The 27,211-nt window shown below is 38.9% G+C and overlaps 1 protein-coding gene across 1 annotated transcript in view; it reads right to left on the bottom strand.

The window, feature by feature from the left end:
- Positions 1-2,798: 2,798 nt before the first annotated feature.
- The window catches only part of LOC139716865 (receptor-type tyrosine-protein phosphatase F-like), a 98,211-nt gene continuing 73,798 nt past the window's right edge, over positions 2,799-27,211 (bottom strand). Inside the window, exons 18-37 of the mRNA XM_071628393.1 lie at positions 23,413-23,629; positions 22,444-22,537; positions 21,625-21,868; positions 20,815-20,851; positions 19,422-19,536; positions 17,697-17,771; positions 17,014-17,060; positions 16,327-16,502; positions 15,349-15,436; positions 13,205-13,281; positions 12,535-12,571; positions 11,421-11,518; positions 9,679-9,792; positions 8,958-9,109; positions 7,962-8,097; positions 7,132-7,281; positions 5,644-5,743; positions 4,345-4,418; positions 3,467-3,601; positions 2,799-2,804 (exon numbers count right to left, since the gene is read on the bottom strand). Of these exons, the coding sequence (XP_071484494.1) occupies positions 2,799-2,804; positions 3,467-3,601; positions 4,345-4,418; positions 5,644-5,743; positions 7,132-7,281; positions 7,962-8,097; positions 8,958-9,109; positions 9,679-9,792; positions 11,421-11,518; positions 12,535-12,571; positions 13,205-13,281; positions 15,349-15,436; positions 16,327-16,502; positions 17,014-17,060; positions 17,697-17,771; positions 19,422-19,536; positions 20,815-20,851; positions 21,625-21,868; positions 22,444-22,537; positions 23,413-23,629 (2,172 nt within the window). The remainder of the gene's footprint in view (positions 2,805-3,466; positions 3,602-4,344; positions 4,419-5,643; positions 5,744-7,131; positions 7,282-7,961; positions 8,098-8,957; positions 9,110-9,678; positions 9,793-11,420; positions 11,519-12,534; positions 12,572-13,204; positions 13,282-15,348; positions 15,437-16,326; positions 16,503-17,013; positions 17,061-17,696; positions 17,772-19,421; positions 19,537-20,814; positions 20,852-21,624; positions 21,869-22,443; positions 22,538-23,412; positions 23,630-27,211) is intronic.

Genomic DNA, 27,211 nt, shown 5'->3' with positions numbered 1-27,211 from the left:
TTGTAGATATGAGGTCTTGTCGCCCCAGCAATGATATATATATATCTCGGTCTCCATAACAACCCTGTTGCTATGACATGAATATTCATGTATTCTATGAATTGGGTACATGTCAGAAGGCACAGGCGAGTGTGTATATTTCAACCAATTCAACAAAAGCCATTCATGCAGCATGTACATGTAAATTATCACTTTCTGCTTGGCTGTTTTTAACTGCTCTCTTCTACTTAAAAATGAATCCATGTTCTTGAAAAGTCTGGGGTTCAGCGGTCACGCCAGATCATTGCGAGCTGTGAACTTGGCTTTTATACTGCAAAAGTTTTTTAACTGCAGTATATCTCTTACAGTATCCACTGCTTAACACTATTATTTTCCACTGAACTTCCATTTTAATGAGAACATTTCTGCTCATCTTCCGTGTTCTTGGTTCAACAAAATCGTTGACACCATGCACATCCACCACTCTTTCTTTACAACCAATTTAGTCAGCATGTAGCCAACATATACACTCACATACACAAAACGCAGTCCTGGAAAATCAAAACGTAATCTGCAATCATTTATCTGCAACTGTCATACCATCAATGTGCATATGAATTGCTTTAAATCTAAAATGAAGTCAAAAACACTGCTACATCTCACATAGACATAAAGTATTGACATTGGAACAGACCTAGGGGGGCATTTCATGAAGCGTTTTGGTCAGATATTTTTTCTTACAAAGTGTTACAAGCTACTGAAATCCTTGCATCTGATTGGCTGAGAGCAAATTTGTCTGACAACTTTGTCGGGCAAAATGCTTCAGGAAATGCCCCACCCCACCCCCGTCAGGCAGATTAGCCAAGCCAAATCAATATTGTCACAATTTTACTCAAAAGCACATCAGCTCTGCACAAAGTGTAGGGAGTCAGCAAGGGGCAAGCAGCTTCCAACAACTTACTTGCAGTGGACGAGTACCGGAGAGTCCTTCCCTGTCGAACTGTTGAAGACCACTGCTTGACGCTGGAGCTCTATGATGGACTCTGGGGAGGAGCTGATTTCAGCTGTCATTGGCCAGGTGTTGAGTTGAAGCTGATACACAGTCTGAACACGAGACTAGTCAGGACAAACCATGCATTGGAGAAGAGATGTTTTACGGGATGAATGCCAAAATAAGAGTGGAATTGGACTTGCACACAATCCAACAAACTTTAAGATTTGACTCACTGTCCACTTTATCACTATATCAATCGACTACTACATTCAAGATACAGTACTGAACAAAGATTTAAAGCTTTTTTGAGCTCTGTTTACCACTTGACACAGTCTGCTGGTATGGCTGTGTTGGAATACACATACTAAATATCACATGTCAGTAAGTATGGTACCATGCAGTTGCAAAATTTGGTTTTTCCCTCTCAAGACTATTTTCAAAGCACATCTTAACCCGTTGAGGACGGTTTGATTTTGCTACAACATGTATTTCCCATAGACACCTGCCCGAGTATACTCGGGACTCGTCCTCAACGGGTTAATGTGAAATTCATGAATGGAACAAAACTTTAAAGCAAAAGATTCACTGTGAAACCATTGCTGGTGTGATCCCATATTAAGATTACAATAACTGAAAGGGGATCCCAAATATACGGATCGCATCATTCTGTATCAACAAGAGTAGGTAAAATAAAAATAACAAAATGGCCAACAAAGTCAATAGTCACCTCCGACATTGCTCTAGATCTTCATGAATCAAAATGCATAACTCTGTAACACTACAGTATTTGCACATCCATCATTTTATTCTTGACCAGTACAGGGCTCACAAGTGGTTGTGGCTGGGCATTAGGTGTGACATTCTAAATAGTGGTATGTATCTAGAAGAATTTATTTATTTATTCTTCTTTTCAGAAAACTCTTGGTGGCTGGGTACCTTGGTTGTTGAGCTGGTCAGCTCAAGGGTTCTGCAAGTGATTTCCCCACTGTTCTCTTCATTGGTCAACTTGATGGTGAAAGGTCCGACCGCCAGGTCCCCCTTGATGCCGTCTGGCCAGTACCGCGCCATGCTCTGGAACGGGATAAATGGGTGGGAAGGATTTATTTTTACAGAATAAGTGTTCAAATATAGAGATGGATGTGATTGCTGTTGCTGCCTGTATGGAAGACCATTGATGGACCAGCGACAGTACTGGAAAAGAACAATATCATACAACTGTACGTAATATACTAGAAGAGCACTCAGAGAGCGCAGACCTCTGCCAAGCAGCTCGTTTTGACCCATACAGGAATGCTAAAAATCGCCCAATTTTTCAATATAGAAGCCTTTTGTATAAGTCATCAGCTTTCAGCAACGCAGGGCTTCGTGCGAGCAGAGCACGAACTTTAGAGCATGTACGTATGCAAACCTGAAATACGCACAGCTTGAACTCCCATGTTCATTGACCGTATCTGCCAAAAGATTAAAAATCCTGCAAAAATCCAATAAATTCCTGGATCAATCTCAAATTCAATCACTTCTTCCTTGTGTCACTATCAATTTTTCCTGCAAGTTTTGTTAAAAATCTGTTTTCAACTTTTTGAGTTATGTTGCAAACAGACAAACCAACGCCGATGATCACTTAACCTCTTCCTTCCTTGGCGGAGGTACATTGTACAGTGTAATTAACATCTCAGTGGTATGACCAGCACAAGCGCTTCGAGCAACCCTGACTGGTTGAGGCTGACAGTGGTCCACCTGATTGCACACAGTACCAGCAATGAGGACATGGGTTCAAACCCTAGCACAGCATCAAGCCCTTGAGCTGACATTTTATCTGCAGTGCTCATCTCTACCAAGGTGAACAGAAGAATATCAAGCCAAAAAATAGATGTCAGACATAGGCGGTTTGAGAGGAATACAGCCATCACAAGAAGAGAAAAGAAGAGTGAGTGTGACGTACAAAGTAGGTGCCAGTTTAGTACTAATAGACAGGATACTGCTACACAATGTATGTAAAAAGGTGCTTCCAACACTAAAATATGGTGCTTCATGATCAGTGCCTATTGTAAATGTGATCACTATAATCATCACCATCACCATTTGTATCATGTCATTATGAACACTACTGCTATCATTGTTTTTCATTTACATATAGCTGTTATTCACATACTTGCAATTATTGCAGTAGTCATTGTGCAATATAATTTTTTTATGATAATGCAATTATCAATATTAGTTTAATCAGTAGTGGTAGTAGCACAAGTAGTAGTAGTAGTAGCAGCAGCAGTAGTAGTAGTAGTAGCAGCAGTAGTAGGAGTAGAAGGAGTAGAAGTAGTAGTAGTAGTAGTAGTAGTAGTAGAAGTAGCAGCAGTAGTAATAGTAGGAGAAGTAAAAGTGGTTGTAGCAGTAACAGTGGTGGTAATAGTAGCAGCAAGATATCGACCAGGTACTACTGATACTATTTACATTCATATCATTCATGAAAATGCAGATAAAGTCTGAATGGCTTACAGCATCTTCGGAGGGATGTCCGTTCAGCATGACGATGGTGGAGATCTTGTAGTCAAAGACCAGTCTCCAGAAGTCAATGACAGTGTTGGGAAGTGGTGTCTGGGTGCCAAGGAAGGCATCCTTCTTGGTGTAGCCCTAGTTTGGGGAGAGAGATGACAGAGAGGAGTATTATTAACCCATTGAGGACAGGCTGATTTTGCTGTAACACACATTTCCAATACACACTTGCCTAGGTATACTCGGGAATCATCTTCAATGGGTTAAGAGAAATACAAGTGTAAGGAATGGGTGAGGGGAGGGGGAGCATAAGAAGGACAGGGAGGGGAGAGGGAGGGGAGAGGGTGGGGAGAAAGGGGAAGGGAAGGTGGTAGGGGAGGGGAGAGGGGAGAGGAAGGGAAGGGAAGGCAGGGTAGGTGAAATGTAATGAGTGGATGCAAGAAAGTTTAATATACCAATGATGCACAGGACAGAGTGGATTGGTGAAAATTGGATGCGTGAGTTTAACTTTGGAATAGTTTTTAAACCCACAAGCGCAGCGGTTGGGTTTAAGACTGTTTCAAAGTTAAACGAAAGCATCTAATTCTCACTGATCCACGAAATAGGCCTGTGCATCATTTGTGTAATAAAATGGGCCCGTAAATTCATGAAATACATGTACACTTATTTCCCCATCATGCATCCGCTACACCTACAACACTATACAAGACTCTGATTTTACTAGAAGCATGGCCATGCATTCAGACTTTACCAGACGCATGGCTCATGTGGATCAGTAAAAATCAATGCATAACAATTGACCAATGAGATTGCAGAGATTCTCAAGTCCATTTTATAATTGCTGCTTGATTGTCGTCACATAATTCCTTTGCATTACTTACTGGTAGAAACGATGCATTGATGTAGTTTGTTGTATTCTCCACCTCCGTTATCAGGTAAGGCCTCGATTTGTCAGCTGGTAAAAGATGGAAAGAGAATTTCGATTATTCTTTGCTTATTCCATGCAGATATACAAAACATGTTCTGGTAAATATGATTCATAAATCAATACCAAAGTAAAGACATGATTTAACCCGTTGAGGACGAGTCCCGAGTACACTCAGGCAGGTGTCTATGGGAAATAGGCGTTGCAAGAAAATCAGCCTGTCCTCGACGGGTTAAGGAATATTAATTCTAACACCAAGTCTGTCAAGGCTCATAAGTGCAGTTTTTATTGCAGAGTGCTGAGTATTCTACACACTGTACACTCCAGTGCAGATATAATGATGGCACACTGTAATGTCTGATATACAAAATTGTAAGTATGTGTAGTGAATGGTCACTAATGCCATTATATAAGATTTTGCACAAGACGAAAGATGAGCTCTTTTGTTATATTTAGCTTTGTCATGTTTATATGATAGATTGTCTCATCTTTCACCGTCATCTTTCCCAAAACAAATATTTGCCCTAAGTGTAATGCCCAATGCCAGCACACTGGCATAGCACACTAACGCATCAAATGATGACCAGTAAACCTTGCAGAGCCCATGGCTATGGGCATTTTAATCATAGTCCCTGGCAGAGTCGAGCTAGAACAGTACCAATACTTTTTCAAGCTACAATTCTGTAGCTCTTTTTTCAAGGACATAACAGTTTGTTTCAGAAGCCGCGCCTTCTTCTGAATGTTCAACATATTAGTCTCTTGGGTGCAATTACCATGATACTGAGAAGACAACAAAGGGGAACATTAAGAGCTCGCAAAAATGTCTGATAAACTGCCATTCACAAAAAATAGTGTACTTAAGAATATCAGCATGCACAATTTATTCTATGCACAACAGCTTGCACTCGGTACATACTAAAATCACTCGTCCATCTCTGGCCCATTTCATTAACCCATTAAGGACTGGCTGATTTTGCTACAACACGCATTTCCCATAGACATCTGCCCGAGTATACTCGAGACTCGTCCTAAACGGGTCAAAGAAGTATCCCATCATTAGAAAGATGTAATGATTGCAATTAAAATGAATGAAATGATTGCAACCGGCTGCAGTCAAAAAGTAACCAATCACACATTGGTCCTCAAGATGTCACTGCACAAACTGTAATATTCACAGCTCACACTATGTGTACAAGTCCACCAGCTACTAAACACGCAGAACTATAAAGTAATTACTATGACGATCCTCACTCACTTGGCACCTTGCTGGCATATCTGTTCTTGTTGATGTTTTCTGAATCCCTGGCTGCACTCTGTTCCTGCTTGCTTGGCTTGATGGTGAAAATATCCAGACGCTGAATGAAACATGAAAAGGAAATCAATCAAGAAGGGTCAAAATTCTGAGATACAGTCTCTAAGTCAAGTACTGTTAAGTCATACTTCCACGGTTCTTTGTAGTGTCTACATGACAGTCTCTTACTAACACCAACTGAGTAAGGCAATTATCCTTACAGGGTCTAACTTGCACTACTTCTTTGGGCCAGAGAAGATCTTGTAGTGATGACAAGAAAGCGGAAACTCTACATCCCCTACAACTCCTGTGGCAACTCCTGAACTGGATTCTTACAACCTGATGTCGTAGTTTGATGTCATACCCAAGAAAAATATCAGAAGAAATGTCCCCCATCATAAAAGCCACGGGGGGGGGGGGGGGGGGGGGGGGGGAGACACTACACTGCTATTTGTGCCTTTGAAACTAATGTTAGAATCTTAGCATTCACTGTTGACAGATGTTCAATCTTTTCCGATCATTAGTGTATCAATTACATGTACGTATCAATCTGAGGCACTTTCTGCCATTGATATCTACATTAGATGTAGAAGTCTTCATTAATTGAGCTCACAAACTATAATGTCATCACTTTCCATCCAGTATCTCTGAAGTGTTCATATTGGAGAACAGCTATCACTCAGTCCACTTAAGAATACCACTCAGTGATGTGAGTGATTCAATAGGACATTACAAAGTCCTCTGTTTTCCAGAGAAGGTAATATCTTTAACCCATTCCCCGATTCCTTTATTTCTACAGGCTTTGTGAATTACAGGACATATCAGGCCAGAGTAGGCAATGATTTTTTTATTCGATATCTATTGAGTGCGTCTTGCACTTAAATGAACACACTGCACACTCCTGAAATCGTATGTCCAGGTAGAAACAAGCAAAATCCAGTTTCCATCTACAGTAGATATGAACGTATTCTACCAGCACAAGTCTGCCTACAACAGCTCCCTGCTTCAACGCAGTTTACTCCTAAACCAATCTTACCAACTACCTTAATTTAAAATGCTGTTGGTTAACATAATCGTGACAGTCATCTTCCTACCTAACCCTAGCTAGGGTAATAATAATAATAATAATAATAATAATAATAATAATAATAATGATAATAATACTAATAATAATGATAATGATGATAATGATAATAATAATAATAATAATAATAATAATAGGAAGAAGAAGAAGAAGAATGACAATAATAACAATAATAATAATAATAATAATAATTATTATTATTATAACTATAATGATAATGATAATAATGATAATAATACCTCATCCTAACCCTAGCCCTCTGGTAGAACAGCGGGAATATTAAAGAGGCTACCCCGGACAGAAGAGAAAACATATCATTGTTATGAAATGGGGTGGGGAAAGGGACAGAGGGTCTTCAGAGCTCCTACCTGGAACTGCTCCTGGAGAATGGTGGAGCCGGTGTCCGGACTAGGGGCGAGGAGGGAGGCATACCGCTGGGGGAACACGTCCTGTGAGATGCTGGTGTCTCCACAGGTGAAGGTCTCCAGGAGAGCCTCAAAGATGAACTGGTACTGCTCCTGAAGTAGCATCAGACATGGTGAGATGGAATAATGGGAGTCAGATAAAACTAAAGAGGAGGTAGTGGAAAGCATGACAGGGCTAAAACATAAATTCATCCCCAAATCACCACATCTACAATTTTTTTTTAAAAGAAGACTGAGAGACAGAAGCAATTAATTCAGACTTTGTTTATTTGGCAATCAAATTTATTCACTGCAATCGGGAGAGTACAGCAAAGGCCCAAGTCTGCTATGGCTGGGGCCAGGCATAAAGACATAACATAGTCATTAAGTCAGCAATGTTCTTTATTAAGCGCATTGACAGAAGACCTACACAAAGAACATGTAAGTTTATAACAGAGTAGCATGAATTGCGTAACAGCCATCAATCAACCTGTTGAGGACGGGCTGATTTTGCTGTACCACGTATTTCCCAAAGACGCCTGCCTATTAAGTATACTCGGGACTCGTCCTCAACGGGTTAAGGATATTGCTTTATCATGACAGAACAACCTTGGGTCATTTCCTTGTTGTTTCCAACAAATATACTCCCTCCCCATCTCCCTTTGATGCTGCAAGGACTGGGGGCGTTTCATCAACGAGTTTGTCGGAGGTTTTCACCGACAAATTTGCTATCAGCCAATCAGACGCAAGGATTTCAGTAGCTTTTAACAGTTGTCTAGAGAAGCTGCCCTCACCGACACTTGGACCATCTTAATCCGCTGGTGTCGCATCCGGCAGACAAAATTGTAGACATCGATGGTATTCTCAGCTTCTGCCTGGCTCAGCATGCTGTCCAGTGTGATGAATGTCCCCGTCCTGCCAACGCCAGCACTGGAACAAAAACAGCAGTGGTCATTGTCCCTTCACATTCCTTTCATTCACATTGACCCCAGTGTCCACTGCGCAGAGTGTGGAAAGGCTGGGTGAACATAATTTCATAGCCAGTACACTCACAGACACACACACACACACATTTCCTAAAATATACATTATGTATGTACTGATAATCTACATTCATATCCCACTCTGAATGATATTTCCTCTCAAAACACACATGCTCTGCTGATTATCTTTCAGAGTATGGGGGATTTGTCAATCTAATCTCATGAATTTGCATTTCTTTTCTGAAGAAAAAGAATATACGCTGTAATAATTTTTTTTTTTCACTGTAACTACCGTACAACTTCCCGATGATAGCTTAGTAGTAACATACTATTGAAGAAACATGCCCAGTATGTCCTACTGTGTAAGTGGCGTCAAGGAATACTATCAATAGAGTGAAGTTGACCCCCTCCCCTTCTGTCCAACAGGAGCTCATCTAAGTTGTCTGTTCATCTTTTCCCATCGTACTCTACAACTAACACAGCAACAGTATACACACTGTACGTGCAATAGTGCATTAGTGAAGCTTTTTTACTTTGCCAAGATATTTCTCAACATTCCATTATCCATGCAAACTTTACCTACCTACAAGTGTAGCTGACAAGTTTGTAAGCCCAATCAACAGCAACAATATGCCTTATTCCAACAGGAAGACACATGGCAACACTAGAAGGATTAGGGAGATTAGGTAATCTATAATCATTGATGATTTATAGTTTTCAGACAAGCACTCCAGTGTTTTGACAACAGAAACTGATAGAGATTTTAGTGATATTAAAATTGAAGTTGAACGTTTAAGTTGCCCTTACCTGCAGTGAACAACCACCGGCCCTCTCTGCTCAGTCTCGTAGAGTTTGGTAGTCTGGATGAAGTTCATCAGGGGCGTGGTGAAGTTGGGCACGCCCATATCAGGCCATGAGGTGTAGTGGAACTGAATCACCTCTCGTGTTTCATGCTCTTTCTGTTCAGATAATTCAGACAACACCATAGATGATCAATTAGGGAAAAGGGCCCAGAGATATGCTATGAACGCGATATAATCACAGGAGACGCAGCGTAATTACACCGGTGCCATGATATTTGCTCCTGCAACAATTGCTACGACGAAGTATCTGCACGCTAAGCCGAACATTGATTCTACCTACAAACATAACCCTACTCTAAGTCCTTGGAGAAAATACAGTAAGACCACAGCAATTGTCGCAGGAGCAAATGTTGTGTCACCAAGTACACCATCTGTTCATATTTCATGACTGCGTGTTAATAATCTATATTGTTTTGCCTGACGTTAACTTAATTGTGTCTTCTTACATGTACATTATGCTATTAAAACTGTTACACATTGTTCAAGTTTTTCAATATTTTGGATTGCCTGTTACATGTACAAAGTGTATATCCTAAATAAGAATGAATTTGTTGAATCTTTGATGCACCTTTTAAACATTTATTCAAGGCCATTCTGCTGAATATTACTCACTAAGCAAATGGCTTGCAATTATTTAAGCATGGACTGAAAATAGTCATAATTACCCTAAGAGTAAAATTCCGGACGGTGTAGTGGACATTTGTCTCCTCTTTCCATTGGTCGACGGTGATATTTCCATACAACATCTTCCTCTGAGGCCAGTATTTCTCACACTTTTTCTGCAACAAAACCATCAGACAAGACTACACCTTTATTCAAATTCATGTAATTCTTCCGTCGAGGTGTTTTTATTGCAACTGATATGACAAATTGCCCTACATCGACGTAGGTTCAAATCCTGCTCGAGTACGTTCTCCCATGATTTTTTATCATGGCTACCAAAAACACTGATCAAATCAGTGCTTATATAAATCGATGTAGGGCGATTTGTCAATCAGTGGCAAGACTACACTTACACAGGACAGAGCCGAAAATTATACTGTTAAAGTTGATATGTTTATGCAAGTACTTTTTTTGCACTTGGCAGCATATAAGATGAATAGAACATATTCTTGATTCTGCAGAATCAAGACCTCACACAGTGGTACATACATGTACGAATAACAAGTAAAAATATTGGCATACCTTTATGTTTGCACAAGATTCTGGTGCCACCGAAATGTCCACTCTTACAGCAGGGAAAGGTAGAGTATGTTGACCCAATTTTTTGCTTTGGGCTTGTGACACCAGAAATGACTGATTATCTTGCAGAAATTAATACCTTGTCATCTTATCTAATGCTTTGAAAACATTTTGTAGCTCTTGGGTCACAGCTGTATCCACCCATTTTCTACACTAGAGTGAATTGCATGCAACTTATCGGGAAAAGTGATTGCTGGGGCATGATCGATCATCATGTAACGTTCAAACAACCCACCACTAGCCAGGGAGAGCTCTTCAAGAATAAAAGTTGTGCACCTATGGTCAAATCATTTTTTCTCTTTTAATCTCAAAATTATCACAAACAACTCATCATCCTGACAAATCATGTCAACAAAACAAGCTTCTTGCCAGAGCCTTTCAATTCATTACAAGCAAATTACAAATGGCTGCCCATTCGCCAAAGAATTGATTTCAAGATATTGATGCTGGTTTATAAAGCTCTGAATGGTCAGGCCCGTAGTTATATCAGTGAATTATTGAACTTTAAATCTCAGACTCATGGTCATAATGTCCGCAGTACAAATGATAAAATGATATTGTAGATACCCCAAATCAAAACAAAAGTTATCTTAGGTGACCAATCATTTTCTTGTGCAGCCCCTAGATTGTGGAATAGATTACCATTAGACATTCGGAAATGTCAGACTTTAGACAGTTTTAAATCAAAAGTGAAAACTTGTTTGTTTTAGCATGGACCTACTGTAAAAGTGGAAATTTTTGCGGTGTTGAAATTTTTGCGCATTTCGCGCAACCAGAAGCTAGCTAGCGCGAAAATAAAAGTTCCAGTTCCAGTAGCTGATGTCTTGATTCTGCGGAATTAAAAACACGCGAAACTCTTTCTACCTGGCCAAGCGCGAAAAATTAGTAGCGCAAAAATATCCACTTTTACAGTATTTCTTTTTTTTACTTCCCATGTAGCATTGTGCAACATAGGAATTTAAGAGCTCTTGAAGCGCAGTAGAATATATAGACATAGTTTCTGCACTTAATAAATGATTATTGAAAATGAAATTTGCATCCTGCTGATACATGCAACTATGCATTGCAGTAGTTGTAACCTGTCAGCCACAATAGCTCCCTCATGACAGAGTGTACATACAGTCTGCATACAGTAACCATAACACAACCATCACCGTTGGCCTACCTTGCCCCCTTCCACGAGGTTGGTCAGCATGACAATCTTGCGGCAGTCGTACTGCCATATCATCCTCCAGAAATCCTTCACTGTTTCTACATTGGGTCCTGGAGTAGGGGGTGCAACCATCACAAAGCACATAAGCCGTGTAGTATTAACTCTAAATCTTATCTTAAAATATTGAACATTTCAGCAAAATATGACAGTAGACCTCTCTCTACTAACAAGGATGTCTAAGAATTTCTTTGATATCATATTTGCCTGTATTCCATGGGGGTCTACATTTTACAAGCACTGCTTCTCAGTAGTTCCCTCCACATTTGTAACTACATGTACATGCAAAAATGTCACAACATTTTGTATAATTATATAATAAATACTCTGTATATATATCATTATGTAATGTCCACGACAAGCAGTTCATGTGGAATATGAATAAAATTCCATTTCATTCCATTTCATTTCGTTTCAAACATGCATATTCTCTAAATTGTCCTTAGTCTGAAGACTGTACGTGTACAAGTAAGTGATATCAAAGTAGAAACAGTTCAGCTTTGATAGATAAAGTGGTAAAAATAAGTTAAAGGGATAGGGGTATTAATGAGCAAAGGGCTCCTTACACTTTCCAATCAAAGACACTGATTATTGTAGATTGCAGCGAATTATATCAAAATGTCAACCTCTGCTGACTTATAGCTGTCAAATAACTCAAAACTGCAATATGTATAAAGTTGTGACTTGCACTTGTGGCGAGAGTTTCTGCACTTGTAATGCAGCAAGAGCATGCACATTGGCACAACAAACAAGACAAATATGCAGTGTCTTATTGCATGGCCATTTACCACTGTATCACAGTAGTCATTCATATACCACACTAGTCTACGGGGAATTGATACACTAGCTCATATGTTTCATTGAATATGCTCCGATATTGCAAATGAAAATCAAAATACTGAACAGCTGTACATGCTTTTAAAATTACCTAAAATGCCTTATATGGATGATCATATATCTTTTGCCAGAAACAAATCAAGAATTCCTCAGCCCTGCTTCTAGTCACAGATTTGAGTTACTATTATTTCTCAGAATAGTTGTCCAGTGTGATTCAGTCACACATACATACCTTGTGTTGCGATGTACATCTTTGGGCATTGGTAGCCCTAGATCACAGAGAAGATAACATTTTGTTACTGACGTATGCATTAGAAAACATATCAAATACAATTAAATTGCAGGGAATTTTAAACTCAACTTCAGATCATCTTCTTTTTAGATATGTAATAATTTTGACTTGTCATATGCAGTGTAACATGATAGTTATGTCTGATTTACAAAGTAATGCCACTTGTTATCGAAATACAATCAAAAATATATTTGAGTATTCAAATTAAGTTCCACTGATTAAAGATTAGTAGACTCTTCAAAAGATCATCTCTTTTGTAAACATCGTAATCTATGTCATACCATACACTGCATTCAGCCGAATACAATAAGATCAAGAATAATTCTTCTTACAACTGTCAAGAAAAAGAGCTGTGCTTATGACAATTGCTACAAGCACAAAGGAGATTATAGCAATTATTGACAAGAATCACAGAAAACTAAATTACACTACTACCAGGTTCAAGACCCATTGGTGCCGCAAAATACACCATATGGGGGACATGGTGTATATGTTACTTCCTGACACATATGTGTAGAAAAGGGATAAGACTGTGCGTGCGAAAAAACATTTTCTCTCAATGTACTCTCTTCCAGCATTAAACGTATCCAGGAAGAAAGTTAGTACTTACGTCAATGTAGCTGGCATTGATGTAGTCAGAATGTGGGTCAGTCTCAAACGGAGTCAATTTGACTCTAGAGTGGTCATCTAATGTGATAGAGGAAGTGAAGTGTGATCAGAAAGTCAAAACCAGTGCAGGAAGAGAAGGCATTCACAATTTACTCCATACAATGTCATTTGTGTGTTTGGTGTGTGTGTGTGTGTGTGTGTGTGTGTGTGTGTGTGTTCATTTCAGAATATCTCTAAATAGATGAATTCTACAATGGAATGCTCCACGCTAAGTGGTGGCTGTTGTATTTCTTTAAAATGTGTGTGGCTTAGTCTGTTACAGCCCACAAGGGCAGGAAACATTCGATGAGAGTGTACTGTACGTGCCATATATTTCAAAAGCATAATACAATATTTTGAGAATCAGGACTTGCAAAACATTTTAGAAGATGGCTAAAGTAGCAACTGAGATACACAGCAACAGAAAACAAGGAAAAGTAGAAATTACGCGGTGCGTAATATATGTCCCCGCCGGAAGTAGCATTTAGTAGCAAAATGTACAATATAGGTAAAAAGATGAAGGTCAAAGGTCAAAGAAGTCAAAGGTCAAAATTCTATGTAGAAGTTTTGAAGCCCTCACCTAGTGCCATCACATAAAGCAAACGGAATCGAAATCGGGTTAGAAATGGCGAAGGAGTAGCATTTTGTAGCCAATGTACAATATAGGTTAAAAAATCAAGGTCAAAGGTCAAAGAAGTCAAAGGTCAAAATTCTGTGTAGAAGTTTTGAAGCCCTCACCTAGTGCCATCACATAAAGCAAACGGAATCAAAATCGGGTTAGAAATGGCGAAGGAGTAGCATTTTGTAGGCAATGTACAATATAGGTCAAAAATCAAGGTCAAAGGTCAAAATTCTGTGTAGAAGTTTTGAAGCCCTCACCTAGTGCCATCACTTAAAGCAAACGGAATTGAAATCGGGTTACAAATGGCGAAGGAGTAGCATTTTGTAGCAAAATGTACAATATAGGTCAAAAATCAAGGTCAAAGGTCAAAGAAGTCAAAGGTCAAAATTCTGTGTAGAAATTTTGAAGCCCTCACCTAGTGCCATCATATAAAGCAAACGGAATCAAAATCGGGTTAGAAATGGCGGAGTAGCATTTTGAAGCAAAATGTACAATATAGGTCAAAGGTCAAGGTCAAAGGTCACAATTGAAATTCTGTATAGAAGTTTCAAAGCTCCCATGTAGTGCTATCATATAAAGCAAACAGAATCAAAATCAGGTTAGAAATGGCGAAGGAGTAGCATTTTGAACATTTTGATCACACACGGACGCACACACGGACGGACACACAGGACACACGGACGGACACACACACGTACGGAGCCCGTTTCATAGTCCCCTGCTCGAACTCGTTCGGCGGGGACAAAAAGACAAGTATCTTCCTCTTCATTAAGCAAAGACAGCTTTTCATTAACATGGCAGCAAAGTTATACTTCTTGTTAGAGGATGAAACATTTTGGGTTGTTCATGATTTCCTTTCACTCTACATGTGCCACGTTCGCACGTCCGACTCAGTCGATGGCATGCCAACTTCGCATATTCTGCTCAAATGCACAATCCTGCCCAAACCTATCGATTAATCGCCAAATGCCGCAGTACAATGAAAGCGTTTCTGGTGCTTTCGTTCCTTTCACATAAGCGTGCATTTTATGAAGTGATTGACTAACAAGCGGTGTTCCCTAGTGGATTTAGCTGTAAATTTTAAGTTTCTGTCACTGTTTTGTGTGCAATAGTCATGACTTCACATTAATTTAGCTACTTGTGTGCTAGTCAGTTGAAAGAAAGACATTCCTACATTCGTCATACACGATACATCATAGTAAAACTGGGCATTTTCTCTACAATTTTACTCACTACATGTCCAGCTGAGCTAAAATCTATAAAATTAACAGTAGCAGCTGTAGAAGAGACATTATGACATTACCAAACCTGACAACCAGCTTTTCTTTTGACATAAATACATCAACACATAAAAGATAAAGAAATGTTGCAATCATGGACTGCTGTCTACACACACACACAACTTCCCACATGCGACCAATAGAACAGAATAACACAAAACATGATATACTGCCAATGGGTTGTGCAAACTATTGAAAACTCACAAGCAATAATGTTCTTGTATCGGTTCTTCCTCTTGTTCTCCGGTTTTTCTGCAACATCCCATGGATGCAGCTGAGATGAAGGAATAGTCTAGAGAGAAAAGAAATTTGTATGATATTTTGATTTCTACAATTTAGACTCACCAAACTCTTTGCCTAGCAGGTCATCTGCTAGTATAGTTTGTTTTACTGATCAGCACTGATGCCTAAGCACTGATTGTCAACCTGTCAACCTTTGCCTCATCACATACAGTGACAGTCTCTACAAAAGGATAGGCAAGAGTCATCCAATAGTTACATCGTGGCTTAACTGATACTCCCTCTGGTACTAAATCACACTTCTCCCAACCCCTCCCCCCCCCCCCCCCCCCCCCCCCCCGTATCAGGTTGATGAGAGCAGACTTTGCCCAATAAAACAGAGCACCCATGCCAGTTGCAAAATGGACAAAGTATGATCATATTCACAGCAAATGTCTATGCGTAAACCTTGCCACAAATACGGTGTACCATGAGTACCCCAGTAACAGATATCCTTTTTGCACGAGTATGCCTCAAATACTGCCCTTCTACTATTACTACTTCTACTACCACCACTACTACTACTATTAGCATTACCACTTCTACCAGAACCACTTCTGCCACTACAGCTGCTACTACACACAACATCCCACAACTACAACTATGCTAATACCACTATAATCCCATTTGCAAATACTACAACTACCAGTACCACCCATACCACTTTTACAACTACAACAGCCGTACAACTCACTACCATATTACTAATGCTGTTGCCCCCTCAATTACTGTCACCAAAGCATCTATCACTGCTACTGCCACCACCACTACCACTACAGTACCACGCCTACTATTTTGGCTACCACAAATGCTACACGTTTTTGTTTTGTTTTTTCCCCCTTCACAAACCATAAGACAAAGGTACAGCCATGAGTGGTAAGAAAGCAGACAATGGCAGCTTACATCATACTCTTGTCTGAATCCTGACATGGGACTGGCTTTCTTCCTGGCCACAAAGTCGATGAGGTCATTGAGAGGGATGGGTTGGTGCGCACTACTGCTCTCCTCAAAGTTCGCATAGATCGCGGGGTCCTCCTGGTGAACGCTGGCATCAGACAGGCCATCCACTGAGCGTGTATCTGAAAATAACATCACCTCTTATGAGTCACGTTTTCAGACTTATTTCTCCCAAAATTGGTTAACTGAGACAAACGCATGTACAATGTACGTGCTCTGCAATGTGCATATGCATATCTATTACATGTATCGCATATAAGAGAGAGAAAAAAAAAGACATGAAGTGTACCTATAGTAAACTGTTAATGGGAAATACAATCATCCTCAGAGATTTATACTACACACCACACAAGGTTAACAACATTGGGCAACAGATTACTTTAAAAGTGGACATTTTCAAGGGGTGGAAATTTTTGCGTATTTCGCACAACCAGACACAAGTGCCAAAATAAAAGCACGCACATATTTTTGCATGCCATATGTTCCAGTAGTCAATGCCCTGATCCCGCGGATATAAGAACACGCAAAATTCATCTTACCCAACCAAGCATGAAAAATTACTCATGCAAAAAAAAAAAAATTCCACTTCTACAGTAATCATGGTTCTCCCTCATGCAACAAGACTGCACTCACCTCTGCCTAGTGTCGAAACATGCCGCAGGGGGACTTCATTGTTGTAGCTTTCAGAAAGAGAAAAAGACAAAAGGCCAGTAGTCTGTGTTGTTTTAAGAATACGTTTATTAGACTTCTGTACCATTCAGCAATTTCTTTGCTCTCAACCATGCTTTCTAGGCCAATCAGCATAATATATCTGCTGGCTTGCCCAACAGCACATATGTTTTGAAACTTTATCATTTCATCGTTTGACTGGTGGTGATATGCTAAGACTAATAATGAAACTAATGGTGCCTACAGCGCTGTATGTGTGACACATAAGGTGCATGAAGTGGTGACTATAGGAGTGTGATGGATTACATAACTAATTCAGTGTCTACAATATGTGACTAAAGTGCCAATCGGTTGTGCATGAATATTAATGATGTGACTAGTTGGTGACTGAACTTGTTGAAGTACATAAAGTAGCTAAGTAGTTCTGTCTTGGGTTTTCTATGTGTGAGAGGAACAAAAACTCAAAAACAAATCTGCATCAACATCATGTGCGAATATCACATGCGATTTCTATTTCTACAGGCATATACAATCTGTAGCTTCCTGGATCACATTAACCTTTGCCACCACCATCTAAATAGCGAATGAGGGCATTTTGAGATACAGAAACTGAGTCAAAATCAATTGAGAGAGGAGCTGCTACTCACCTAGATCTGGAAGCAGACGGCTTGCCTGCATAGAACACTGACCTGGTAGGATCGCTCTTTTCCATTCGACGTCTCCTGGACAAAACCAGCACCAGACTTTAACAATCACATCTCAGTGCAATGTACAACACTAAAATGTCACAGGTTAACTTTTCCATAACCAACCACCCAATAATTCTACTGCTACATGATGATTAGGCCTCTGGATTCAGAAAGATGGAATTCAGAGTTACTGTACAAAAAGAAACACTTCTGGAAGAAACAGCCCTTGAAGCAAATGTTGAATAATATGTTGACTTTTACAATGCTGAAATTATGCGACGCAGATAAATTGATTATTAAAGAACTTGTCACTTTTCTCTTGTGATGACAGGCCACATATTGACCAAAATACCACAGCCAATATTTGATAACTATATGACATTTCTTTCACATTGTTTTAGTGTTTACTTTATTTGATTTATTTTTTTATTACTCTTCTGTTAAATGAGGATACAGTGAGAACATTTTTCCTCTCTTCTCGTATCAGTGTGTGAATTTCCAATTACTGTTAAAATCTGAGTTTCATAATACAATTTGAATACAATTATATGAAACAAATTTTGATAAGAAAAAAATTTTGCCTATAGTAGCGCAGTCATCAACAAGTTTTAAATACAATGAAGTGGGTCAGTACGTTAACAGCACAATGAAAATGTGCCACCTATAAGTATGGTTTCTCTTGATTCAATGTTTTTTTTTTTCTTTAGCTGTATGAATTCAAGGTACAAATCAAACTATCTCTAATTTGCAGAAAATACAATTTACAATCCTCAAAAATAAACTGCCTAGCATTATGTTGATCATAGTATCCTCAATGCTTTACGATTACAGTCAAACCTGCCTTAGTGGCCACCTACTGTATACAGCCACTGAAAAATTCCCCACAAGAGAAAACCATGTCAAATATTCTGTGGATCTATAGTGGTCACCTGTCCATAGCCACTACTTGTTTTTTTGTTTTGTTGTTGTTGTGTTTTTTTGTCTCCCTTGGCTGCCCACTACAGACAGGTCTGACTGTATGTTGTGTCTCAAATGCTCATTATTACCATCACTATTACAACAGGGCAATGATCATTCTTATTGTCACCCATCATATTAAGAATAATACTGGTTAACTCTTTATGTGCCACGTTCGCATGTCCGACTCAGTCGACGGTGTGCCAACTTCGCATATTCTGCTCAACAAACAAAGCCGCCAAAACCGATCGATAAATCGGCTAATCACTGCTAATCCCGCTGCACAATGAAAGCGTATCTCGTGCTTTTGTTTCTCTCATATACGGCTTGCATTCTATGTGGTGATTGACTATCAAGCCGTGTTCCCAACTAGATTTGCTCGTACGAAGTTACTGTCACGGTTTTACATGCAAAAGTCATGCCTTTACAGTAATGTAGCAAGTGGTCATTTAAAAGAAAATTGAAAATAGATTCGTCATACAATTTATATCAAAACAAAGCTTGGCATTCCTCTTAAACTTTACCTGCTATTATGCCCATCTTAACAGAAATCTGTAGAAGTTATACACATTGGAAAAACGGAAATCATTCTCAAAGCATGACTACCTTCCAGTCTCAGAATAACGTGGCACACAGGGGGTTTCCACCGTGGCACATAAGGAGTTAATGCTGGAGGACTCGAACCATTTTTACTTGTTTTACCATCATCATCATTACCAGACTCACCTGATATACAAACCTACAACCACTGCCACGACTATCAGCACTAAAGCAACCATGATTCCTGCCACTACAGCGCCGACCCCGGACTTTGGTTTTACAGGCTTGCTGATTATTGGAGCTGTGTAAGGTACAATCAAAGGAAAGACATTAAGAATTTAAAATGGTGGCAATGATAATGATATTACATGTATATCAGCTTTGTTTTCTTGTTTAGTTGATTGTTTTCTTACATACAAAGATAATGTTCTTCTATCATGTTGTGATACTCTACAACGTATATCATTACCTCAGTAACTGGAATCAAACCCACAAACCCACAATCCACGCACCCCACTCCCCTGAGGAGCAGAGCAGTCAGGCGGCCATTTTTATAGCTTCCAATCAGTTACTCATTACAAGTTTGTACACATCAGTGGAGAACAGCATTGTGGACATTAAGAGTGTCTTGCTTAATCAATGATGTAAACACTGAGGCAAGGTCGGCCGAATATATCCTATACACTTGTTACCAAAAGCACTGTGCACTTGACCACTCCACCTTCATCTTTCTGCTATAGGTCTGCATTTTTAGAAACTTAAACAACATATGGAACACAATGAAGTAGTGGTGCATTTGCTGGCACAGAATGGTGGATAAACACAGCCAACAGAAATAGATAGTAAATCACTTCGAAGAGAAAGCTAAATCAGGAGTTGCTTGTTTAGTTGACTCAAGAGGCATGACTATGGAACTATATATTTCATACAATAATTGTACTTTGCACGGCAGGACTGCAGCTTGTGTATAGTTGTAGTTATTTTTTTTTCTCTTCCTGCCAATTAAAGGGATGGTACATTATTGGTGGAGATGAGAATTGGGCTTCTAACTCTTTACGAGATACGTACCAAGAAAACACTTATGATATAGTCCAGATCATACCATTTTACGAGGAATTCAAAGTTTATTTGACAAAAATTGGGTTTGGAATGACTCAAACATCTAAAAACAAAGCAAAACAAAGGGATCGTCATATAAAGTGTGAGTTCCACACTTTATTAGAATCGCCTTTTTTTTAAATCTCAGCCATTTCAAAACCAATTTTCATCAAATGAACGTTGAATTCCTAATAGAATTACATGCTCTTTCATATTTCATAAGAGGTTTCTCATTATCTCACCAAAAAAAGTTAGAAACCTGAAATTAAGTCTCAACCAAAACTGTTTGATCCCTTCAAGCATCATCACATCAACTCAAAATAAACTCAGATTTGCTCTGCTCTCCAATCTAGTCCAGGAAAACTCATTTCGATGACTTGAATTTTTAAAAGCTGTCTACCATGCAGTATAGAAAGTTGTAGAAAGATGCGATTTGCAAAACGAAGCAAACATCCTGGCAAGATATGGAATGAAGTCTTACCATTAAATTTAGTTGGATCACCAAACACAACAGATTTCTGCAAAAAAACAAATGAGGTAAAAAATCATGACGATCAGATATGCCATCAGGCATGGCTGCAGTACATGTATATACAACAGATCTTTTACTTCTGTCTCTAACAATGTACAATTCTTCCTACATGAATTAAAACCCTATAAAAAAATCATGTTTCTTTCACAGATTTTAGCCAAAGTAATTCAAGTTACAGTAAATGAGAATACTGGCTTGACATTAGAAGAGTTCTAAAATTATGTCTGTTTGACACACATAATATCTGTGTGCTGGAATCACACATTTCATAACCTCTCAAGTTTAGGAGGCGAATTTGCAACCTGTCATAAAATTGTCAAGCACATTTTACATTAAAACAAAACAAAACAAAACAAAACATGTACACTAAAACCAGCTTTGTTGAAACAAACATTCACTATTTTAAGGCATACCCACAAATCATACAGTCCTTTGTGACATTGCGTAGATTTTTCTTCTTGAATACTAACATACAAGAAAATCAGTATTTTGCCATTAGATATACAATGTAAAAGCTGGTTTTGGTCTGTCAGTAATGCTTCCTTGCCAAATTTGTATTTGCCTCAAGTATTATGACCAAGCTTCTTTTTTAACAGTACACATTACTAAATTTCCACTTTCTGTAATACATGAAGTACAACTTTACACATTACAGTCATGTTAAAGATTTTCTTTTTTACTACTTTATTTTTGTTTTCCATTCTATCTTTTTTTTTTCATCAAGGGTAAAAGATTTTTGGTTAGTTTTGATGAACTTACGCTGTATTCAGTATCGCTGACCACACCGGTGCGTATTTCATAGGATGCACCCTCTACCAGTGGAGCGTTGTAATATCCACCATAGGTCTGATTGTCTCCAAGGGTGAAATTCACTGGAAATTCGTCCCTACTGAATTTGGCCCCGATGTAGGAGTTTGGGTTGGCGTGGTACGCGTTGAGTTGGTTTTCCCTCCTCCGGCGACTTGGGGTGGGGTTTATCCTAGTGACGCTCACCAGGACATGTCTGAAAAGTATATATGTGCAGAATTCTTTTCATGAGATTGTGGCGATCTACCAAGCGTTGCAGTCTTGATGGCATGCTTTGCAGAGGCTTGCAGAAGTTGCACAATATAGAGTTTTTAAAAGTCATTATTTCCATATACACGTTGTACCTGCAGGTATTACTAACTAAGTAAAGGGACACAAAGCCCCAAGAACACAGATTAGGACTTGGAATATCAGAGCAGGCAGGGGAAACTCATATACTCAACCTATCCTTGCAAACAAAGGGTGTGTTTATGCTCAATTTGTAAAGGCAGAATCAGTGCCTTGAAATGCTGATTCAAAACGCTGATTCAAAACATCGTTCACGGGAGCACTGTTTATGCTCACTTTCTTTAATTGAGCTTGGAAAGAGTGTTTACGATTGCTTCACTGACCTCAGTACAGGCAGGTCAAATTGGGGTGAATGCTTTTTCGGAAGTTCTTGCTTGAGTGTGTGCATTGCTCACATTTCATAGCATGTCTAATATCATTTAGATTATTCTACTAGAATCCCCAGTCATATTCATGACAAGCAATTTAATAATATTCACTCACGTGATGTACTTGGACTCCACAGCGTTGATCATGATGATTGGTTTGCTGCTACCTGGTGAAATCTGAATCATTGGTGGGCTGGGCATTGGTAAGTCTGTAACATGAGAATGAAAGAAAAGTGACTGCATGTGGCTGTAAAGAGAAGCGGGCTTCAATTATCGACCAGTTGAGGACGAGTCCCGAGTATACTCGGGCAGGTGTCTATGGGGAATGAATGGAATAGCAAAATCAGTCCTGAATGGGTTAAAGCCATCCCATTTTTATCTTCCCAACTGGCACATCATCTGGCATATCAATCTCTTTCCTACTATACAAAGCTTGACTAGCAGGGAAGGGGCATGGAAACTGTTCCATAGAAAGAGTTTGAAAAGTCATTGATGGAGGTTATACAAGTTCCAAAGACCAAGTGTTCTCTCTATTTAATGTAGCATTGCACACCCTGAGTTTAGATCACGAAGTGTAATGTTTTCCACAACAAGAGTCACCAAATGAAATTTGCAGCCTATCGACATTTTTACCAAACATGTCAGAAAAGCAGGAACCAGCGGGAATCAAACCTGTCATCTACTGCTTTCCGGGCAGCGACACAACCACCAGGCTATCCCTGGTTGCCTGCAGTCACACGTTGAACTGGGAACAAATTTACTTAAGCTCCAGGAGTCAGACAATGTTGTGTTACAAGTAGTCCACAACGGACAAAGCATATTACTGTAAAGATATACGCAAGCGATTATCAAGTAGAGAGGTGAAGATACATGTATGAGTTTTCTTCAAAATGTATCCCTCTGTACTCATACCTCATTCAAAACATTGTGTCGGCAAAACTTTTGCTTGCATTACACTGTCGCAAATCTTGGCTTCTCCAAAAATTCACCAAAGTTTCACGCATGTGTAAATTTCTTGTTTTACAGGACTTACTATGTAGTTGTCACTATAAACACACTACAATGATATGGCATGACGTATTACCTGACGGAGGTTTTGTACAAGCTTCCACAAACAGACTACGGTCCCCATCACCGCCTTTACTTGTTGCTGCCACTACACCGACCTCGTAGCAGACTGCCGCTTCCAGGTCTCGCAAAATATGTTCCCACACGTCGCCCTCTAGAGGTATAACCTGAACGTCACTTGTACTTGGGATGAATGATGGCTCGAGTGGCTTGCGCTTGACTTTAATCAGTATCTGCAGTGGTTGTGTCAGAGTATAAAATGCATTCTTGATCAAGTGCCCTTTTAATGCAAAGTTACATGTACAATGGATATGATTGAAATATGACCACAAGAGCAGAATAAACTTGTACATGTGCAGTTTTGACATGTACATATTGCATGGACACAGTCATGCAACAAGTATAATAAAGTCTAAGCAATCATTTCATATCAACTATCAAATGACATACAACACAAACTCAGTGTACAGATTTTGCCTACATGTGTGTAAAGACTGATAGATACAGTACAACTGAAATTGAAATTGAATTCACCCTTTTACACAATTTGATTGATGAAATTGTTGGAAATAAAAACCATAAAAGCACAACACGAGAGCACCCACTTTTAAAACACTGTAAATATATCAGTGTTATTAGATCAGCTGTTCAAATCAGTCAAACATAGTAGTTGTAATTACAGTACATAACAGCCTACAGTGTTATTATACAGTCTTAAAATCTACAGCATTATCAAATAATGCAAGCTACTATCAAGCTTCTTCTTACTTACATTTGTACATGAGTTTTTGCTGATTTTGTATGACAGTACAAAAAAATATATAAATAATAAGAACATAGAAATTGAATTTTTTAATAATAAAAGGCAAACTTAAACATTCCGATGGTCTCTTCAGATGACAAATTGAGTGATGGAAGATGTATCTGGTAGCAGTACCTTATACTGACTGATTCTTCCATTCGGGTATTCAGGCACAGTCCAGCTAACAGTCACTGAAGATTCACCAATATTTGAGATGCTCACATTTCTTGGGGCACTCGGCTCTGTCACAGACACAGAGAGAAAAACACACTACTAGACAGACAGAAACACATACAAACAGACTGACAAACACACAAACAAACAAACAAACAAACAAATTAATTGACGGACAGATGAATACCTTACACTATGAAGATACAGATGTAACCACATCTTTTAACTCTTGTGCGCATTGATGCCCCCTATCTGTAGGTCTACATGTGTATGTGTGCCACATCATTTTTAGACCACAGCATGAGCACTTAATTGGAAAACACTCCATTTTCACAGCCATGTGAGTGTTTGTGAAAGTGTTTGTGCGACAAAATGCATTTCACAGCAAAGTTGCAGACATACTGCAAGCTCTAATGTGATATGAATCCTACACAATATGAAAAAGCTATGGCTGTAACACTTCCAATGCACTAGGGCATATGAGGATTTAGTGGTCCGTTGGTGAGCGATTGTGCATTTGAAGAAAATATGCAAAGCTAGCAAACCGTCAACTGAGTCAGGCATGCAAATATGGCAAACACAGAGTTAACATAGTAAATACAATGGATATACAGTTGTATGAAGACAGCTATGCTATAGTCATATAATATACAGGCAAAGAAGTCATTGTACAGAACCTAAAGTGCATTTCTCACTCAGGTTTGCTCACTACTGGAAAAATGTTTCATTCCACGAGTGTCTACCATGTAAACTGTAACATTTGTGACCTTGCACCACAAAACCATCACAAAGTCGCTAGATATGAATTTTTAGTTATGGGCGTATCAAATGTACATGTATGGGCACATTAAATCTGGTCACCTTCTGGAAAGTATTAACTGACAAATGAGGCTTTGAAATTTAGGGTAAAGTCAGATGCTCAATCAAGTGGTGCTCTGTGCAATGAATGGAATGAAAAACAGGATATCAAACTCTATTAAGTAACAGCACTGCAGGGATTATCCTTCTAAGCTTTATGATTTGCCATACTCATTAGGTACATTCTATTCATAACTACACACTGTACCAGCACCAATCTTTAAATGCAGGAGCATCATCATTTCAAAAGTTACTAGAGTTGAAAGTGAACAGTGTGCAAGAGGTTTTTAAAAAATGAAAAGGGGCTTGTAGGGTATATGTCATTGCACTATTCAAGAAAAAAAAAAGGATCACGAAAACCTGGAATAAAACAACCCACAATTTCCCATTTCATCTTATGATCAAGTTTGAAGCAACAGTGGAAAATTTACTTCACACAAAAAGCATTTTAAAGTTAGATTGCAGTATGTGACCTGCATGAAATTTGAACTTAAAAGCACATGACCTTGGACAGTTGCAGAATACGAAGATCTCCCAAGAGTATATGCACATCAGTACATATACATGTATGCATGTATTCATAGGAAATGGGGAAATTCTCGAATTTCCTACACGTTACTTCATTCAGGTTTTGAAAAACAAAGAGACAAAATGAAAAAAATATATATATGAAGAGATGGCACTTTAAAGTGCAAAAATAGGGGATGTCCTTTATGAAAAGTTAAATACACGATTGTACGGACAGTGGGTAAGTATGCATGTACAATAGCTCTGTCCTTACTTTGTCTGAATGCCACTAATGGATGGAAATTACAATTTAAGTCCAAAAGAACAAAATAACCTGTTAAATGTTAATTCTGACTTCAGACAAATAACAGAGACACACAGACAAAAGAGAAGGATAACTAAATGTCACTTTCCCAGATCCCCTCGTCCCAACTCCCAGTCTGCAGTTTGAGACAAAAAGGTAACATAGTCTCTTACTTCCTTCTGCTGTAAGCTGTACGATAGGAGTCCGTGGGGCAGGTGGTCCTATGTCGATGATGGATTCAGCACGTACCTGTGTGAGTGTGTGTGCAAGTTAGGCAAAAATGGCGTAAATCTACAATCCAACCAAAACCATGATGGTAACAGGAAAAATGGTATATCACTCACTGTTTTGAAACCATCTTTTCTCTTGCACTGTGTCTAGCACAAACAGATCAACACAACTGGCTGAAATTCACAAGACTAGTGTAGTAGGTTGTAAATCTCCTCTGTCTTTTATACATAATGTTGATTTTTTAGCATGTAAATGTGCATGACACATCACATGTGCAAACAGACTTTAACAATGAAAGCAGGCACTAATACACTCATGTGCTCATATGAAAAGTGAGCCTACATCATGCTTGCTTAAGTCCACGGACTAAATCTAAACGACAGATTAGATTTACACTTTATACCTATGTGAATTAACTCTTTATGTGCCAAGTTCGCATATTTTGCTCAATTTCTTTTTTATTTTCGCAATTTTATTCCTGTCACATAAAGCTTGCATTTTATATGGTTATTAACCATGACAGGATGTACTGGATTTGCACATAAATTTTAACTTTCTGTAACTGTGTTGTGTTCAAATGCTTCTACAATAATGTACACCTTATCTACTGCTAATTTCAAAGAAAAACAATCATAGATTTGTCATACAATTCACATGTACATCAAAGCAAAGCTTGGCATTTTCTCTACATCTTTGCTCATTACATGTCCAGGGTAACAAAAATCTATGAAAGTTACATAGATTTGAACAACAAAGTTTTGACCAAAGCATGACTACATTGCTGTCTCAGAATAATGTGGCACACAATGTACACTGCGTAAAGAGTTAAGGCCAATGTACCGCAATGTGTCTGTCTCAACCTTTACTGCAAGAACAGTGGAGAATAAGAATTACAAGTGATGATACTCAACATCAAACACTTTTACCGGTAAAAAAAAA

The sequence above is a fragment of the Diadema antillarum genome, unplaced genomic scaffold (genome assembly GCF_040938485.1).
Source record: "Diadema antillarum isolate AM-2024a unplaced genomic scaffold, OU_Dant_1.0 scf00000071, whole genome shotgun sequence".
NCBI lineage: Eukaryota > Metazoa > Echinodermata > Echinoidea > Diadematoida > Diadematidae > Diadema > Diadema antillarum.
Note: the sequence above shows the minus strand (reverse complement) of the source record. Positions and strands in the feature narration are given on the sequence as shown.